We start from the raw sequence: 18,483 nt of genomic DNA, 5'->3' as shown, positions 1-18,483 counted from the left end.
GGGGGGGGGGGGGGGGGGGGGGGGGGGGGGGGGGGGGGGGGGCTAGATCGTGAAGGGCCTTGTAGGCCACAGTAAAGACTGGATTTTACTCTTAACCCCGGGGAAGCCATTGGAGGGTTTTGAGCAGAGGCAGGAGAAGAACCACCATGGCCGTGAGGAGAAGACTCTGTAGGGAGGCAACACTGCAGGCCGGGACAGACTGGGCTCCTTGCAGGAACCATGCAGGAGGGGACGGCAGCCTGGACCGCCATTGCTGGGGGAGAGCCTGGAAGAAGTGCCTAGACTGAGGATGTATTCTGGAAGCTCGCCAACAGGATTTGCTGATGGATTTCACACAAATGTGAGAGAAAGAGGAGGCCAGGGTGGCTCCACGATTTTTTGGTTTTGTTTTTATCTCAGCAACCAGAAGAACAGAATTGCTATTTTTTGAGATGGAGTAGATTTAAGAAGGACCAAGTCTGGGACGATGGTGGGGACGTGTGATGGTTAATTTTATGTGCCAACCTGACTGGGCCGCGGGTGCCCAGATAGCCAAACATTATTCTGGGTGTGTCTGTGAGGGTGTGTCTGTGAGAGATTAACATTTGAATCTGTAGACTGAGTAAAGCAGATTTCCCTCCCCAATGTGAGTGGGCCTCATCCAATCTATTGAAGGTCTGAAAAGAACAGAAAGGCTGAGTAAGAGAGAATTTGCTGTCTCTGCCTGACTGTCTTCGAGCTGGGATATTGGTCTTCTCCCGCTTTTGGACATAGACTCCGACTGGATTGTTCTCCTGGTTTACAGGTATCGGTAAACGTTTATGGTTATGTTCAGGGTGAGATCCGATTTAATATCCTGATGGACATGTGGGGCAAGCAGGGGAATGAGTGAGAGTAGATTAGATCTGTGAACTGAATTTGAATCCTCCAAATCTGTCCCTTGACCCAGTTGAAGCTGGCCTTCCCTACACAACTGTTGAAATGGAATCCATTCCCGCATGGCCCCGGGTGCCAGCTTTGTCCTTCTTGGCCCCCTTGCCTGTCCTTGGTTTCCCTGGAAAGTTCACACAAGCTCCAGAATTCCTAAATCCCCTCCCCTCCACCTCTGTGGTCCTCCCAGAGGGAAGCCTCAGTGCAAGGTCAGGGGAACCCTGAGCAGAGGGGTGCCCCACGCAGGCCGGGCAAAGGTAGCCGTGCTGCAAAGGGCAGATTCATCTCTGCCTCTCTTCAACCACACCTAGTGCTCCTGGTCCCCCAATGGGCCTCACCCTCAGCTCCCTCCCGCCAGCTTCCCTTAGGGACTTGGACACCATGCCCACCAGGAAGTAGGGTGGAATGGAAGGGAGAAAGTCTGGGCAGGCCCTGCTTCCTCACTGAGCTCCCCTCTTAGCATCTGGTGACTTGGGAAGTCACTGTCTCTCCGGGCCTCATTTCCCCCGCCCGTAATAAAGGAATGTGTGCCACTACCGCCTCATGAGATTGCTGAGGATAAGATGCACCTGCCACGGTGACTGGTGCTTGGTAATAAATGGCTGCGGAAAGCAGGTCTTTTAGGCTTCTCTCCCCGCCCCCAGCCAGCTTCTCTCCTTTCTGAGAGATTACTTTACTCCCGTGCTCCTCCTGTCCTTCAGACACCAAATTTTACTGTGGACATGGGCAACCAGGGAATGGTTGCCAAGGGCAGGGCTTTCAGAAAGGCTGCCTGTTGCCTAGGAAACTGCCCCACTCCAGGGTCCCCGGGGTCTCACAGGTCGATGGGTCCTGGCGCCACCTGCTGGATGCAGTGCCACACTGCTCCTAAAGCCGCCAGACCTGGCATTCCTGTTTCCCCAAGCATGAAATGCACTCGTTTCCCCTGCTCTTCTCCCCCCCAGCATCGCCACCATATAAAGTCCTTTCCTCCTTTGTGTCCCTAGATATTCTGAGACAAGAGCCATGGAAAGGAGTTAGAGGCACCGTGGACCATGGGAGGGGTGGAAGCAACATCTCCCCACGTAGAAGGACCGAGCAGAATTCCTGGTGTGGGGTCCAAACAAAGTTCCTCCCCTTACTTGATATCCCGAAGCTCAGAACACATTTCATTGCCCACTAGCCTGGTCCACCGGGAAGGAGCAGCAGGGAGGAAGAAGTTAAGGTTGGGGGTGGGAGAGTGACACTGGGTCATAATAAGGACGTCACACCACAGCCACCTCTTGCTCCCTTCTTCCTTCCCAGCCACTCCACCCCTGGTGAGCCTCATCCTGACTTCCCTTCTCTTGGCTTTTCCTGAAAACCTTCCCACCCACCTTGACAACAGGTATGGGGAGCAGGGTTTTGGAGCTGGGGCCTGGTGGGTGCTGCGGGGGGCTGTGTGTTCTGACCCTGGCCCTACCTCTAGCAGATGCCCTGCTCAGCTGGAGGCGGAGGGCTGCTGGGGGTGGGGCGAGGTGGACAGAATTGCCCCCTAACCCCCTAATGAGGAGGGGCCCATGTATAAAGTGGGGGGAGGAAGAGGCATGGACCCAGAGAGGTGGGTGTCGGAGTCGGGCTCTTACAAGCCTGGGGAATCCTGAAGGAACAAAAAGCTTAGTGTGAGGGTGGGAGGCGGAGCTGCCTCTCCCCCCTCTCCCCACGGCTGGCCCCTCTTCCTCTCCAGACCCCACTCCCGGATGTGAGGAGATGGGGTGGAGGGGGAATTGAGGGTAGTGGAGTCCACAGAGCTCGGGTGCTGACCCCTCTCCGGGCTGGCTGCCCACCCACTTCCTGATTGGCACTAGAAGCACAGAAGCTGAAAGAGCCTGCAGAGGGCTAGTCTGGCTCCTCCCCGAGCTACCGGGTCAAGCTAGCTGAGAGCCGGGCTCTCCGCCTGCAGATGTGGGGGGAAAGGCGGGGCCAGAGCCGAGGGCCAGCCACCACTCCCCCATCTGTCCTCCAGGGTGGGCCAGCCATGGCTCCACTGCTAGCCCCCAACTCCCGGGCTCCGTTCCCCTGTACGGCAAGCTGCACCTCCCGGGGTGCCCTGGGCCCCGCCAGCTGCTTCTGCTCCCGCCCCGGCTAGAACAAGTACCGAACCTCTACCTGGCCTGTGCCTTCGAGGTGCTGGCCACAGAGAGGAGAGCGTGCTGAGCCGCTTCCCGGGCCAAGCGCCTGGGTGCTGGTGTCACTGCGGGGGGCTGGCACACTGGCCAGCTCCTGCTGCTGGTGCCTGCCCTCGCCCTGCACCGCTAATACCCAGTGCAGACGCTGCCGGGACGTGGCACGGTGCTTCCACAGCCTGGTGTGGGCAGGAGCTAGGTGTGTGCCAGGGGGAGGGGGAGGGGGCGCCTGGGCCCCACGAACCAGGCTGGACTCCGCGGGGACACATTCTGCTGACCATGGGGTCTGTGATCTGCATCTGTCCCAAGTGTGGCTCTGGACCACCTCTGAATGTATCTGATGTGGCCTTCCTCCCTAGAGCAACTGTCCCTTTGTCCCACCTGGGCCTCCCCCACTGGGGCCAAATTATACAAGCCAGAGTGCGTGTGTCACCGGGGCCAGCCTGGCATGCGCTCATCTCCAGCCTCCATCCCTTTGAAGAAGGGGAGGGCAAATAGGACACGCTGAGACTAATTTACCGAGCGCCCATAAGCTTCCATATGTTCTCTCACGTAATCCCCACAATGAGGCCATGAAGTAGGTGCTGTGTTGTCTGAAATTCTTACGGTCCATAAGAATTTGAATTTGGCAAGAATTTGGCAAGTCTCAGAAACCACGGAACTGCGTTCACAGATTTCCTCCTGAACAGTGATTCTCAAGCTAGGGTATGTGTCGGAATGCCCTGGAAGTGAGGGATAACTCAGAGGCCCAGACCCTCTCCTACTTCGGTGAGCCTGGGCTCCTGGGTTTGTTTTTAGCTCTCCAGGGGGTTTGGACACGCACCAAAATTTAAGGCCACTGTACTTGAATTTCCTCCGGAAGCGTCAAACTAAGGCTAACTTACCTCAAGTAACGGGAAGGCCATTGTTACAAGATAACCCATTCTCCTGGTCAGCTCTAACTGACCGGTTGGGTCTAGCTCAAAAGGAAAATTCTCCCTTTGAATCACTCACACCCTTGATGCCGAGTGACTCTGTAGTTCTCTAAAAACCCTTAGATCTTTTCCATCTCAACTGCTGGTCAAGCCGACTCCTGTACGGTTTTTGTGAACCAACGTGCAGGACAAACTATGAAACATGGCCTCGTTTTGGTCCATCCCCTCTCAGCTTTTACCACTCCCTGGTATCTGTGTATCCTTCTCCCACCTAGCTAGGTCACCTCAGACTCTTAGGTGCTCACTGAGGCCACAGACTCCAGGTGCAAGGCCTCCAGGGACCCTCAATGACCCAGGCACTTGGCAGCGACCCCCGGAGCATCATCGAACCAGCTCTGAACTTCCCAACGGTCCTGCCCTCCAGTTCTTTCCTTCTCACCCCTGAAGACGCCGCAAAGCTGGAAGATGCCACCGTGACAGGCTGGCCCCAGACCAGGGGTCTCCTTCTGGAAGGGTCTGGGAGCGGGCAGGTACCGGCAGGCACTCCAAGAGCAGCCTAGGGCAGCCCCTCCCTGACAGTGAGGGCAATGTTTCCAGCTATTCATGACCCACAAGCTGGGGTTTTGTTTCTACACCCTCTGCTCATTCCTGTCCCTGGAACATTCGTGCTCTTTGCTTCCGCTCCTAAGCGGTGTCTGTACCTGGTGGCACGGCTGTGTGCCCAGTGCCCAACTACAACAGAAGCACAGGAAGGCAATGTGAACCTTCCCCCCACCCCCCTGGCCGAGGATATTCAGCAGCCCATATGTCAGTGCTGTCCCCACCAGGAAGGGTTTGAGGCTGGGACACAGGGCCCGAGCCACAGATGGACAGTGGGAGCGGAGCCCCTCTACCTGGTACCCACACACGGTCTTCACTGATGAGGCCGCAGGTCAGGGCCACAGCCATGCTCTGCTCCCGCCTGTGTCCAGGCTGCACCGTTTGGTGTCACGAGGCCACAGTGGGGACTTGTGGGCAGCCACCAGTGAGGCTCCCGACGCTTATCTTCTACAGCCTCGGTGGCCCCTCTGCCACTCCGTCTGCCTGCGTGGCTGCTGGCGACAGGCAGCAGGGGACTATGCCGGTGTAGGCATGGGCCTGGGAGACCCCCCCGCCCCCGGCCATGTGGCCCACTTGTGTCAGGAAGCCCCAGAGTCCCCCAGCTCCCTCCTCAGCTTCCTGGGGAGGCTGGGCCTGGTGCCCCACCCCCACCCCCGCTCTGATCGGGGCTCGGGGCTCCAGCTCCCCACCAGGACAGGGGCCAACTGCCCAGTGGACAAGGGGCAGAGACAGGATGGCAGAGGTGTTGAGACCTCTTGATTTATTCAGACTATTTAATATACAATGACGTAACTGTGACCCCAAAGTGTGCAAAGTTAAAGCCTTCGACTGCAGCTGAGAGGGAAGGGCAGGAATGGTACACCTGGGGGTGACGGTGAGTCAGGAATGATGGGCAGCCTCCTCCCCAGGGCCAGGGACGGGGGAGCGGCCTGAGGAGCAGGGCTGGGGAGCCTAGGGCCGGGGGAAGGGGGCAGAGACCTCCCTCTGGCCTAGGTCAGGAGCCCAGAAGTGCCACATGGCTGAGGGGGCAGCAGCCCAGGAAGGGGCCAGAGGCAGGGCCAGGAGAGCACCATTTCCGGGGTGGGGGTTGGGGAGGGAGGTGCCCTACGGAAGCCAGGAGGGGCCACCTGCCCCAGGGGTGGGTGCCAGGCCGGAGCAGGCTGCAGCGAGAAAGACCTGAGGCAGGCACAGGGCCTGAGAGCCCAGGCTGGCTAGGCTCAGGGGGACTGAAGGAGGGGGAGCCCGGGGGGACCCCTGGGGCAGCTGAGCCGCAGGAGCAGTCCTGCCTCTGCAGGGGATGGCCAGGAGGGGCCGCAGACCCTCAGGGGCTCCCTTCCTCTCTCCCTGGAAAGGAGCTGGGGAGTCCGTAGTGCAAATCTATGGACCACTCAGTTATGGAGGGAGGCTGTGCTCAAAGGGGCACCCTGCGGCGCACCCCCTCCACTGCCCCGGCTTCCACCACCATCCTCAGTACAGCCGCTTCTCGTAACTGTGGGGACAAGGCAAGAGGGAAGCCAAGAGTGGGTGTCTGGACCCTGCTCCATTCCCAGATCCCCTTGCCATTAGACCCTGGGCTGCCAGGGCCTCCCCACGTGGGGGGTTGGGGGGTGGGAAAGAGCAGGTCCTGCGCCTCTGTGTTCCCCAGGCCAAGGCTCCCGAAAGAACCATGCCAGGTCCAGAGACAGCCATGCTCCTTCTGGCCACAGCCACAGCTGAGCAGACTGTCCTCCATGCTGGGGGTGGAGACGCAGCTAAAGACAGTCCGTCCTCACAGAGCAAGCTCAGACCAAGCTGAACCTCTGCCGCCCATGTCTCTACCCCACCCCTGCACACACAGTGGCCTAGGCCCCGTGTGGTCACTGGGCCCAGTCCAAGACAGGGAAACCTCAGGCCTGCGGGCAGGGACATCTGTCTGCACCCCAGAAGGGGCCGTTTCCGCTGGAGGAGGGGCCACGGCTGGCTGCCCCCAGCTCGGTGCTGGTCCTAGGGTCCGTGTCCCATGATTACACCCCAGTGCCACCCCCGACCCAACGGCCCCCGCCCCCAGCCCAGGTCCCACCCAGACTGCCCCTGCTCTACTCTACACTTGGCCCGGGCAGCGCGGTTACTTACACGGCAGAAAGGTATAGCTACGGGAGGATGGGGCAGAAAGAGACACAGGTTAGATGCCCGCCGATGCCTGGGGGGACAGGCCCTCTCGACCAGGGCGGGGACGCATGCCTCTGTGACTACTGCTGCCAGCTAGCACTGCCCCCGCCCACGGTCGCCCCGGCGCCGGCCCTGGCATCTGTCTCTCTGCCCTTCTCCCCGCCAGGGGGCTCGTGCCCGCGGCCTCCACCTGCCTGCCTGACGCTGCCACCAGCAAGAGCTCAGCGCCACCAGCCTCTGCCACCAGCCACCAAGCTTCTGAGCAAGCAAGGGACTGGGAGCCCAGGAGGGGCCAGCGGCCACATCTCCCATGCCCTGCTCGGGGAGATGCCCGAGGGGAGGGGAGGGGCCTGCCTGCACTGGGGCTAAAGGACAGGGTTCAAGGGCGGGCTAGGCCCTGCAGGACAGGCCCATGGGGTCATCCTGCAGCAGCATCCATCCCTGGGGCAGATGGCCCAAGGGTTCCCTGAAACCTCAGCTTGGCCTCCGAACCATGGCCCCACCTGCCCGACCCAGTGCCAGCCAGCTGGGGCAAGGAGGCCACCACACTTACGAGTGCAGGCCATGGACACCGCCCTCGATCTGAGCCGACATGGTCCGCTTCTCAAACTTGAGCTCCCCTGAGTACATCATGGACCTGAAGGGGGTAGGTGGAGTGCGTCAGGGGCACCGAGGACAGAGAAAGAAAGAGGGAGAGAAGCAGCAGGGAGGAGTCAGGAGCCTCCCAGGTCCCCGCAGCCCCAGCACTCACCGCAGGACAGACAGGCTGCGGGCGCCGATGTCCTGGCAGCCGTGCTGGATACCTGCTATGAGGTAGGGCACGAACTTCTGAATGGAGCCTTTGTCCTGGATGGAGCCCGAGACGCCCTGTGCGATCTTCACCTTATCCCCCTCGCTGCGTGGAGGGCAAAGAGACTGAGCCAAGCAGCCCCACGGCCCAGGGGAGCCCACCCAGCAGAGGGGAGCCCACCCGCAAGGCCCCCCAAAGCAGCCACTCCCTGGGTTCTGAGTCAGATGGCCCAGGTCCTATCCCAGGTTTACTACTTGTACCCTGTGCCTCGGTTTCCAGAACAAGACCATGGAGGCCGGGCACCGTGTGGGGAGGTCACAGGTGGTGTGGATGCTGGAGGGCTGCGGGCTGATGGGCCTGGGGCCGGGGTTCGGAAGCAGGGCACCTGAAGTATCGTTTCTGGCTGCTGCTGCTCTTCTCCATGGCATCCAAGGAGCCCATGCCCCGGTACTTCTTGAGCCTCACCCCATCCGAGAAGAAGTACTCGCCAGGGGCCTCCGTGGTGGCGGCGAGCAGGGAGCCCATCATCACTGTGGTGGTCGAGGGGTCAGTGCCTCTAGCCCCATAGACCTCCTACTGCCCTTGCCCAGCTCCCGGCCCCCCACCGGCCTGCCCAGTCCCCAGCAGAGCCCCTCACCTGTGGAGGCGCCCAGGGCCAAGGCCTTGACCACGTGGCCCACGGTCTGGATGCCACCATCCGCTATGACCGGCACCCCGAAGCGCCGGGCGTACTCAGCCACCTTGTAGACGGCGGTGCCCTGGGGCCGACCACACGCCATCACTGTGGGAGGGCATAGCAGTCAGAGGAGCCCGCGGCAGCCCAGGGGCCAGGTGGAGGCCCCTTCCTCCGTGTGCCCCACCTCCGCTTGGGAGGAGGGGCAGGGCTGGGTGGTACTTCTGAGGCACAAGACAGGCGACAGCAAAGAAGAACACCAGGGGCAATGTCCCTCGGGGGACCTGGCCGTCTCCACCGAGAACAGCACCACGCGGGATTCTGACGGCCTTCAAAGTATAGCGTCCCCACCCCCAGAACGGTGCGCTTGGGTCTGGGGGGTCCCCAGGCTCAACCTCTTTCATTTGCAAAGCCTGTCACTAGGAGGTCCTCACAGCCTCCTTTGGGATAGCGGTGTGCATTTCTCTGCGCTCAACTGTCCGAGGTGTTTAAGTATGAGGTTTTAAGTGGAAAGTCCAGGGAGCTACCACTTTCTCGGGACGGAGGTAAAGCTGGATAAAGTGGAGGAGAGGCCTTCTTGGGAAGCACCTCGGGTCCGTTTTGTCCCTATTGCATCCCGAGAGTTAGAACAGTGCCTGACACACAACAGGTGCTCAATTAATATTTGTTGAGACACCGAGGGAAGGCCAACATTTACCATGATGGTCAGCTAAGGGGGACAGTAGAAACTTGAAAGCAGAGGCTCTGAACACCAAAAGGAGGAGACGTTTTATGCAGGGAAGACTAAATGGGTCACTCAGTGTTGTGGGGAAATGACCCTCACTCGAGGGGCCAGACACATCCCGTCAGGCCAAGCCAGGACCCACAAGTCAGACACCGAGCTCCAGGGAGCACCCCTCAACCACACGGGGACACACCTCAGGGTCTCGCACTCTCCCACATCATGGTCAGGAGCGCGCCCCACAAAAGGGCTTTGTGACTGAGTGGATCCCCCTCCCCCACTATCACCACCCATGATAAGGTTGTACGTCCTTACACATTCAGGGACACGCTATCTCCACATCTTAACTATCTCCATGTCACAAAGCTTTTCCCAGCTCGGAGCTGGCTTCCAGCGAGGCCCTCAGAGAAGTACTCACACCAGCCTTGAGCCTCCAGATTGGGCCTTCTTGACCAGAATCTAAGAAGCCGGCTGGCACACGCCCAAAACTCACAGTAACCTTATCTTACACGAGCCGCCCCCAAGTCAGTGGGCCCGACAGAGTTTGAGCCCAGGTCTCCCTCCCTTGAGCCCCCCATCCTGGAGGGGAACTGGCACAGTGAGCACTCAGCATGCATCTGTGGACCCAGAGTGGGGCCCCAGAGCCCGTGGAGGCCAGTGGGGCATTCTTGTTGGCATCGCTCTCCTGACACCTACCTTCTTGGGTGATGCAGATGGAACCGCAGCCCATGCCCACACGCAGCCCGTCCACACCAGCATCAATCAGGTTCTTGGCCTGCGCTGCTGTCACCACTGGGGGGTGGGGAGGAGGGTTTGGAGGAGCGGGGAAAGAGGAACAGTGTGAGGATGGGATGCCCTTGCCTTGCTCTGGGGCTGCCTGGAACCCCAGTCTACCCTCCCCCCTCCAACCCCCAGGGACCAAGCCCGGTCATTCAGCCCTCTGCGCCCACGCAGGAGCAATGCCATCACCTAGGGATGCTGAAGGACAGAGGAGAAGTTACACAGTGAGGGAGCAAGGGCTGGGCGCTGACGGGGACCCTGCACTCACCATTCCCCCCAATCACCTGGAGGTGGGGGTATTTCTGCTTGATATAGTGCACCATGGCGATCTGATACACGGAGTTCCCTTGGGAGGAGTCCTGTGAGAAGGGGGACAGGAAAGCTCAGGCTTCGATGGCTAACAGTCCTCACGGGAGGAGGGGCACCATGAGCGGACAAACTCCTGAAATTGTATGAAAAATGTTATGAGAAAGCTCTTTTTCTCCCCCACCCCGGGAAAACACTTGACAGCTCTCAGCAGACTGAGTCTCAAAGAGGCCCAAAAGGTTGAGCACCACTAGCTTATGGTCTCAGAGCAGACAAAGCCCCATCATACCCACGGTATGGACCAGTCCACACAGCAAGGAGGTGTTGCCTGGGCCACAGCCTGTTCCCACCAACTCACTACCAGATGAAATTACTGAATTTCTTCCGCCCTGGTTTCTTCATCTGACGGGTGGGTGTGGTACTGAACCTCAGGGAACTGTGGTGAGGGTCCACAGAAAGGTCTTAGTGCAGGACCTGGCAAGTGGGAGGCTCTCAAAGAATGTGAGCTCTAAGTATTAGGGTGTGGAGGGCCCTCCAACGGGCCCCCAGTTTGTTCTGAGCTGTCAGAGTACCAGTGACCCTCCTAATTCTGGTTTCAGGCTTCATTAGAGGCAAACCCGGTCTCCAGAAGCTTCTACTGTCCTGAACCACCGTGCTCCGGGGCGGTGTGCGTACCAGCACTATGACGTCGGCGCCTGCCTGGGTGAGCAGATCCAGGCGGTATTTGTCATCCTCGCGGGTGCCCACGGCCGCCCCACACAGCAGCTGTTTGTGGGAATCCTTGGAGGCCAGAGGGTAATCCCTGTTCTTCTTCAGGTCAGTGCGGGCAATGATGGCCACCAGCTCGTCACGATCGTTGACAATGGGCAGCTTTCCTGATGAGGCATGCAGAGGTTAGGTGAAGGAGCAGAAGCCCCTTGGGGCTGGAGTGGGAGTGGGGGGCGGTGAGGACAAAACACACTCGGCCAGAGATTCCACTGAAGTACCCAAACCAGCCACTAGGTGACAGCACCCACCCAGGAAATGCTCCTAGGGCTCTGGCCCTCTGCCCAAGGAACAGGAAGCAAAGAAACCTGCTAGCCAAGTGGGTTCCGGAGCTCTTCCTGCCCTGTGGCCTAACCAGGCTGGGTGGGTGGCCCCCCAGCACTGGCAGCCTTTCACCTGCTAGGCCACAGGCCACAGTGGTCGAAAACTCCTAGCCAGGGCACAAAGGTGAGGCTGTTTTGCAGGGAGGAACACATAGCCTCTCCAATACCACCCCCAGAAAACAATCCAATATGAGCCAGGGAGGCGTTGCCCAGTGTCTCCCATAGGGGCCTAATGGATATTATGTTAGCAGCCCCAATGTCAAATAAACCTACCTGCAGAATTTCTCAGGGCCTTTAATAAGCTGACATACAGGTTTTTTAAATGGAATATGGGAGATAAAAAGCAGCACGTTTCAGACTTTCTTTGTGATGAGTATTTCACATAACGAGCTTTATGGGGAGACACAGTGTGAAGACACTGAATAAGGGACGGGTTTTCCTAAGCCAGGAGAAGGCCCTCAGGATTCATGCCCCAACCTGGGATTATGCAAATCTTCCCCAAGGCCCAGCCAGTCTGGTTGCTGGGACGATCTATAAAGCTCTGAAGGAACAGGGGGCCTGGGGTCCCGGGGGCCAGGCTGGGGGGTCTGGAGCTTTCCGCCCACTCCCGGGTACCTTTCTTGCTGCGCTGCAGGATCTCATTCGCCTCTTTCAACGTGACACCCGCTGGAGCCACCACCAGCTCGTTCCGCGGAGTCATCACCTGTGGAGCCAGGAACATTTGCCTGCAGGTTGGCAGGTGAGAGAGAAGGGAGCCAGGCCTCCCTCTGGTCCCTGGTCACAGGCACCAGCCTGAGGCCCCAGGATGTGAGGTCCTCCCTCCGCCCCGCAGGTACCTCACTGAGGAGGGTGGTGTGGTCCTTCTCGGCAAGAAAGTCAATGTCTCGGGAGGTTACGATGCCCACCAGCTTGCTGCCCATGGTGCCTGTCTCCGTGATGGGGATGCCGGAAAAGCCATGCCGGATCTTGGCCTCCAACACATCGCCCACGGTATGCGAGGGGCTTAGCACCACGGGGTCCGTGATGAAGCCCTGTTCAAATTTCTGGGGGTGGAGACGGGGAAGGAAAAGGCTGGAAGAAGGTGGTGTATGGCCACGCCACAGAGGGGCCAGGGCTCTCAATGGGGAGAGGGGCCAGTGGGCAAACGAGGGCTGGGCCTTGTGTCCCCAGTGTGGAGAAGGGCAGACAAGACCCCACAGCAATCAGCCAGGGGACGCACCAGCCTGCAGGGATGGCAAAGGAGGGGGCGGCCAGGTCGCATCTTCTTTCTGGGGACGGGCCTGGTACTTGCCTTGACCTTCCGCACCTCATTGGCCTGGAACTCCGGGGTGCAGTTGTGGTGAATGAAACCAATACCGCCCATCAGCTGGGGTGGAAGGGAAGCATGGTCAGAGCCAGGGGGCAACCCTCTTGCTCTGCAAACCCCACTTGTGAATCCGGTCCCCTGTTCAGCCCCCCACCCCCCACCCCGGTGCCTGACTCACAGCCATGGCAATGGCCATGTCGGCTTCCGTCACAGTGTCCATTGGGGAGGAGATCAGCGGTGTCTTCAGAGTGATCTTCCGAGTCAGGGCTGAAGTCAGGTCCTGAGAATAGAGGCACAGTCTACGTGAAGAGTTTTACCATTCGCTCAACAAACATTTACTGAGCTCCTATGGGTCCCCAGCACCAGGACAGGCCTGCAGATACCACAGCGGACAAGGCAGGTAAGGTGCCTGCTGTCCCTCCTGGAGGTTACATCCTACTCGGAAAGAAAGATGACAAACACGAAAAACACGTGCGAGATTATTTCAGTCAGGATAAAGGCTCCAAAGAAAGACAACAAAGCCAAATGACCATAGGAGGAAGGACGCGGTGGTCAGGGCAAGCCTCTTTCTTGGGATACGACCAGTGGGAACCAATCAAGTCGGAGTCTGAGGGACTGTCGTTACAGGCAGAGGGGGCTGCGTGTGTGAAACTGCCCTCTGTTCCCAGTCTTCCTGAGGTGCATTTAAGACAGAAAAGGGCTAGCACAGTACGAGGTGGGAGGTGGGGGCTAAGGGGAGAGAGGCAGGCAGGGGGATGGGTGGGCAGTGAGGATGTGTAGCCTTGAAAGCCAGGAAGAGAACTTAGACTCGACTCTAAGCTGAGAAGCCACAGGAAGGTCTCAGGCAGAGGAGAGACATGATCTGCTTTACGTTTTAAAGAGGTCACTCGGGGTCTGATGTGGAGAGGGCCTCCGAGGAGGCTGCAGGACAGGGCCAGGCAGGAGATGCTGTGACTGTGGGGGGGGGGAGGCAGGCACGGGAAGGAGTCTGTCAGCCATCCAGGAAAGTAGGTAACTGGGGGTGTGCCACTCAGGGGAGAAGTCGGGGCTGTAAATACACATTTGGGAGGAATCTGTCTCTGAGATTCCGGCCAACAGCTCGTGGATCCTAGCCTCCAAAGCACTCACAAACTTTGGTAGAGAATTTTTGGAGATTCATAGGCCCCTGAAGTCCATCTCACAGACCCTGGTTCAGAACCCAGGCCCTGCAGCCTAGAAAACTCCACCTTCTCCCTTCCCATCAAACCACAGAAGAGCCACACAGCCCTCCTGACCTAGGCCACAGGACAGGGAGACCCTTGATGGCCGGGAGGGGCCTTTTCCATCCCTTTCTTCCTCGCACCCTGCCCGGGGTCTGGCACAAAGCCAGAGGGCTTAGTAAACTTTGTTAAACTGAACAGCTGAACCAAGACACCCTGGTTGCCATCATAGGGTACATATCCAGAATAGCCCAAATTTTCCCCTAAAAATCTGTCTGCATCAGCACTGGCTACACAGGCTGGACGGGAGTCTCTCCGATGTAAGAGTGACACAGGCACGCTCGGACCTTTGGTCTTTCTGGAGGGTCGGACTGAATATCAATTACAGCAAAAAAGGAAACTATTTCTTTAATGTGCATGAATTCATCATAGAATAATCTAACTTGGGACGTCTGAGTGGCTCAGTGGGTTAAGCATCTGCCTTCAGCTCAGGTCATGATCCCAGGGGTCTGGGATCGAGTCCCGCATTGGGCTCCCTGCTCAGTGGGGAGCCTGCTTCTGCCTCACCTGCCGCTCCCCCTGCTTGTGCTCTCTCTCGCTGTCTCTCTGACAAATAAATAAAATCTTAAAAAAAAAAAAAAAAAGAATCTGACTTTTCCGTGAAACGACTTATACTCATCAGCACTTACCCTTGGCTTCTACGAGCTTGTCATATCTGAATTTGTAAGGAACATTGTTCATTCGCGTGGCTCATTGCGGAGCCCCTCCAATAAAGTGAGGCGCTGTGTTTCCTTGTATTGGTCCCAAATCTAATTCTTTCAAATCCTCTTGCCAATTCCCGTGCATTATGGATCCACAAACAAGTCTGTCCACCTCATCCAAAGTTTCCAGAATTTTACTGGCTTCTGTCATGTCCTTGCTCAGCATTTCAGACAAAATCCAATCCTTCCCGTCTGTGGTAAGAAGGCTGCCACACCCATGCCCATCCCCTCAGGGCCTTTTTGGACCTCACCGTGGGCTCTGCCAGTGAAGCCCTCCCGCCCTGGGCCAGGCCTACTGCTCAGCACACCCCTGAATCCCCACAGCTACCTCTGCTCTATTAGACATGACCCACTGCACTGTGCCAGTTTCTCTGGCAGCAATAAAGGCTACGTGCCCAAGAAAAGTCTCTCCCACAGCCTGCCCTTGAGCAAGAAGTCAGCCTCTTCTACCACATGCATGGTCCTTCTCCTCCCAGGTCAGCAGAAGAGGTACTTACCACCTCGTCAGCTATGAAGTCTATGAATCCTGGGAGAATCAGGAAGTCGCTGTGAAGACAGAAAAGTGAGTGTTACTGGGTGGGGAGCGGTCCCGCAAAGGGGCAGGGCCTAGGGGAGGCAGCATGGGGGCGGCAAGAGGGGCAGAGACTGGAGCCCTCTGATCCAGGCTGTTCCCTGAGCAGGGCTGAAGCCCCCTTATGCCCCCCACTAGCATCTTGTGGACTCCAGCCCAGAGACCTACAGCCAAAGCCAGCGGAGGGTCTGTGGACGCGGGGTGCCACCAAGGCGGTTGGCCCCAAATGTCTATTGTCTTCAGGGCTCCGAGTTCAGCGAGGGACGTATTACTTCCCGTAATGACACAAATGGCACATACAGTGCTTGCTCTTAAACTCTTCTCCATCCTGATGGGGGGAGACAGTCCGCAAACACGGAACGAACCCAGAAGCCATTCAGTAGTGCAGCATGGCAAGAACATCACAAAGCACAGGACAAGCTGCAAGCCCAGGGCTGGGGCTGCTGAGTCACAAGGGGTTCAGAACAGCATGGAGGGACCCCAGGTGGCTGAGCATGGGGCGCGTTCTGACAGAGAAGGCACTCCACTCCAGCTGGCCTGGAGCAACCCACAGACATGGCCTGGGATGGGAAAGGGGAGGAAGGGGGCTTTACAATTGTTAGGACAAGGACACTGGCGCCCTGGCCAAAGCGTGGCAGCTGCCAGTGCTAGGGTGGGCCATGGTCACAGCAAACCCCAGAAGGAGAGTGTAGGCCTGCATGGGAATGGCAAAGTACAGTGCCATAGCCCAGGGGGCCCCATGGGCTCGATCTGCCTGAAATCACAGGGCCTTGACAGACACACCCAAAAGCAAATGCTCCATGCTTCAGGAACACTCCCAACCAGACTAAGCAAAGCAGCAGGCACCCCAGTGCAGGAAGGAAAAGCTCCAGGGTGGATCAGAGGGGTGGGGTCTTTAACCTGCCCCAGACCTGGAGAAACTCCTAGGAATTTCCCTGGTGAGTTCTCCTAGAAGACTCCAGTGAACAATATATCAAAGAGATACTTTCTCCTCCTTCATCGAAGACCCCCAAACGAATAAAGACCCCTAAATGCCCCTGCCCCCTTGGCAGCCTTCTGTAAGTGAAGAGGCCTCTGTGGCTCACTGAGAGGCAGGAGGAGAAACGCTGGAGTCTGGACCCCTGGACATACTCTCCATATTATCTACATTCCTCACCTAGCCCACACCCCAGCTACGGCCAGGCAAGTTGGCCACTCAGGAATGACTGGGAATCCTGGTGTCTAGGGAAACTGCCTGCCAAGCAGGAATGCCTACAGGCGAGGGCAGGGACTGGCAGGAGACAGGGCAGGAGTGCTTTGGACTTACCAGCATCCCCACTCCTCCCAGTCCCAGGTTTTGATGCTCTTTCCTGGCACGGACACAGTCCTGCAGCCAGGAGAGCGAGAGCCAGGCCTGCAGCCCACAGGACAACTGGCCCAGGGCCCATGGAAAAGCAAACTAAGCCAGAGGCAAACGGAGAGGTCTCATCCTCCTCCAAAATCCCACGTGGGGTGGGCTTGGGGTGGTAGTCACAGAATACCCATGTCCAGGGGGTCACTAGTGCTAACCTGTGGGCAGGCAGGGCACAAGTGGAAGGAAGGCTGGACAGGTCCGTGACAAAAAGGAGCCATCCCAACTGCCCAGCTGGGCCTCTCCTGGAGGCAACACCCAAGCAGCTGCCTTAGCTGGACTCCAGGGTCCCTTCTGCCCTCATGTGAGCTGGGAGCGAGAGGGTGTCCTGGACCAAGGTCTGGAAAAAGTCTCTCCGTAACTCCCACATCTCCAGTTCCCACAAGCCCCAAGCCCCTCCATGGGGCCAAGATACCCGAGAGAGGAGGAAGGGGGCAGGCCGAACCCGGATCCGGCCATAAACGGGGCATGGCACCGAGGGCCCGCGATGTCGCTGTGCCACGTCCGTCTGCTCTCAGCGCGGGCCTCCTTCCTTCCTTCGCCCAGCCCCCCCACCCCCACCCCAAGTCACTCGAATCGGGGCCGGAGAACGCGGGCGTCCCCGAGGGGGGAACGGTGCACGTGTAGGGCCGGGGCCGGGGGATCGCGGCGCGCGGGTGGGTGCACCGAGGTGGGGCCAAGCCCCCCCGCCCCCGCCCCCGGGAGCTTACTTGTAGGTGAGGCCGTCGGCGTTGGCGAAGAGCTGCTGCGCGGTGAGCCCATCCTCCGGCACATAGCCGGTGCCGCCGCTGATCAGGTAGTCCGCCATGCTGCTGGGAGACACCGCGACCCGACATAAACACCCGCGCGGGCCGCCCCGCTGCTGTGGCTGCTGTCGCTGCTGTCGCCGCTGCTGTGCTGACGCCGCGCCGCGGCCACGCTGCCGCCGCGGGCCAGGCGGGCCGGGGGCGGGGGCTGCGGCAGCGGCGAGGCGGGCCCGGGGCGCCGCCCTCTCCTCCCGCCCCTCCCCCGGGAGGCCGCCGCCTCCGCCCCGCGCCGCACAAAGGCCCCGTGGAGCCGGGCCCAGCCGCCGCCTGCAGTGGCACAGCGGCCCCGCGTACCGGGCGGGGGAGGGCGTGTGGCTCCAGTGGGGGGAGGGGACTGAACCAGGCCGGGACACGCCCCCTCCACCAGTGGTGGTCCCGCCTCCTAGCCCCCCCTCCCCGCAGCGCGCCCCCCAGGTTCACTCCCAACCTGGGTGGCCCCAGTCTGGGCTCCCCCAGCCATCTGGCCCCCGTCTCCCCTTTTCCTACTCCCCAGCCCAGGGACACCTCTAACACGGTTTGCCTTTACCCAAGACCAAGGGCCAGACTGTGATGGGGACTTGGAGCCCTGAGGTACTGGGTGTGGGCTCACAGCTCCCCAACATACTGGAGTTTGTGGTTGTACCCTCCCAGCAGCGTAGGCTCCCATCTCCCCCAACATCATGACTAGGGGACAGGCGCTCCCAACAGTGACATTCCCTGACCTTTGGGCAGCCTTGAAGCCCTCTGCAGTTTACAAGGCATTTTTTCATAAATGATCACATTTACTCTATAACCCATTAGCTGCCAACTATTAGAGATCCCCACTTTACAGATGCAAAAGCTTCAGTGCAGAAAGCGAGGGAGGATGGGTACTGCCTTGGCTTCCTGATCCAATGCTTCAGTTCGACATCCCTGTCCCCAGCTCAGAAAGTGATGTATAATCATTGGGGTTTTAACCCCAGAGAGGAAAATTGGTTTTTATTTGGGAGGATAGTGTGGTGGGAAGGTGAGGGAGGATCACAGGCCTGGCCTAGCCAAGTATGCATACAAATTAGGACAGGCTAGGGAAGTTTTGAAGATTTCCCAAAGCAGAAGTTTGGTGGCTCCGGGGGCCCAGCAAGACCCAGATTTCTCCATGGGGGCTCTAAGATTTGGTAGCAAATTGATTCACATGAGGAGAGGTGGGGTGGCAGGGGACAGACCCTTCCCTCTGTGTGACCAGAACTGCTAATGCTACTCCCTGACCAAAATCTAGAGAGCAGATCCCCCCACCCCCGAACTCCACAGTCTCCTCCATCCTCCTGTGGTCCCCACAGCTCACTTCTTGGTAAGGGGAGAGAAAGGCAGGGCAGGGACACAGTCCTCTTCCTGGCAATGTGGCTGGCTGTGCCCCCCCCC

The 18,483-nt window shown here is 58.9% G+C and overlaps 1 protein-coding gene across 7 annotated transcripts in view; it reads right to left on the bottom strand.

Moving 5' to 3' along the window:
- IMPDH1 (inosine monophosphate dehydrogenase 1) overlaps positions 1–18,483 on the bottom strand; it is a 27,516-nt gene that overhangs the window by 6,123 nt on the left and 2,910 nt on the right. Inside the window, exons 2-15 of one of the 7 annotated variants that reach the window (XM_040644038.1) lie at positions 17,011–17,112; positions 14,837–14,885; positions 12,558–12,659; positions 12,293–12,439; positions 11,910–12,116; positions 11,689–11,776; positions 10,661–10,860; positions 9,948–10,038; positions 9,596–9,691; positions 8,143–8,286; positions 7,891–8,035; positions 7,467–7,610; positions 7,269–7,352; positions 5,311–6,056 (exon numbers count right to left, since the gene is read on the bottom strand). In XM_040644038.1, the coding sequence (XP_040499972.1) occupies positions 6,035–6,056; positions 7,269–7,352; positions 7,467–7,610; positions 7,891–8,035; positions 8,143–8,286; positions 9,596–9,691; positions 9,948–10,038; positions 10,661–10,860; positions 11,689–11,776; positions 11,910–12,116; positions 12,293–12,439; positions 12,558–12,659; positions 14,837–14,885; positions 17,011–17,112 (1,621 nt within the window). In that variant the 3' untranslated portion in view covers positions 5,311–6,034. Of the gene's footprint in view, positions 1–5,310; positions 6,057–7,268; positions 7,353–7,466; positions 7,611–7,890; positions 8,036–8,142; positions 8,287–9,595; positions 9,692–9,947; positions 10,039–10,660; positions 10,861–11,688; positions 11,777–11,909; positions 12,117–12,292; positions 12,440–12,557; positions 12,660–14,836; positions 14,886–17,010; positions 17,113–18,483 lie in introns of those variants that run through there. The other 6 variants (XM_040644041.1, XM_040644042.1, XM_040644036.1 and 3 more) reach the window with 6 other exon arrangements.

The sequence above is a fragment of the Ursus maritimus genome, unplaced genomic scaffold (genome assembly GCF_017311325.1).
Source record: "Ursus maritimus isolate PB19 unplaced genomic scaffold, ASM1731132v1 scaffold_3, whole genome shotgun sequence".
NCBI lineage: Eukaryota > Metazoa > Chordata > Mammalia > Carnivora > Ursidae > Ursus > Ursus maritimus.
The sequence above is the reverse complement of the archived record's forward strand: the minus strand, read 5'-3'. Positions and strand labels throughout refer to the sequence as shown.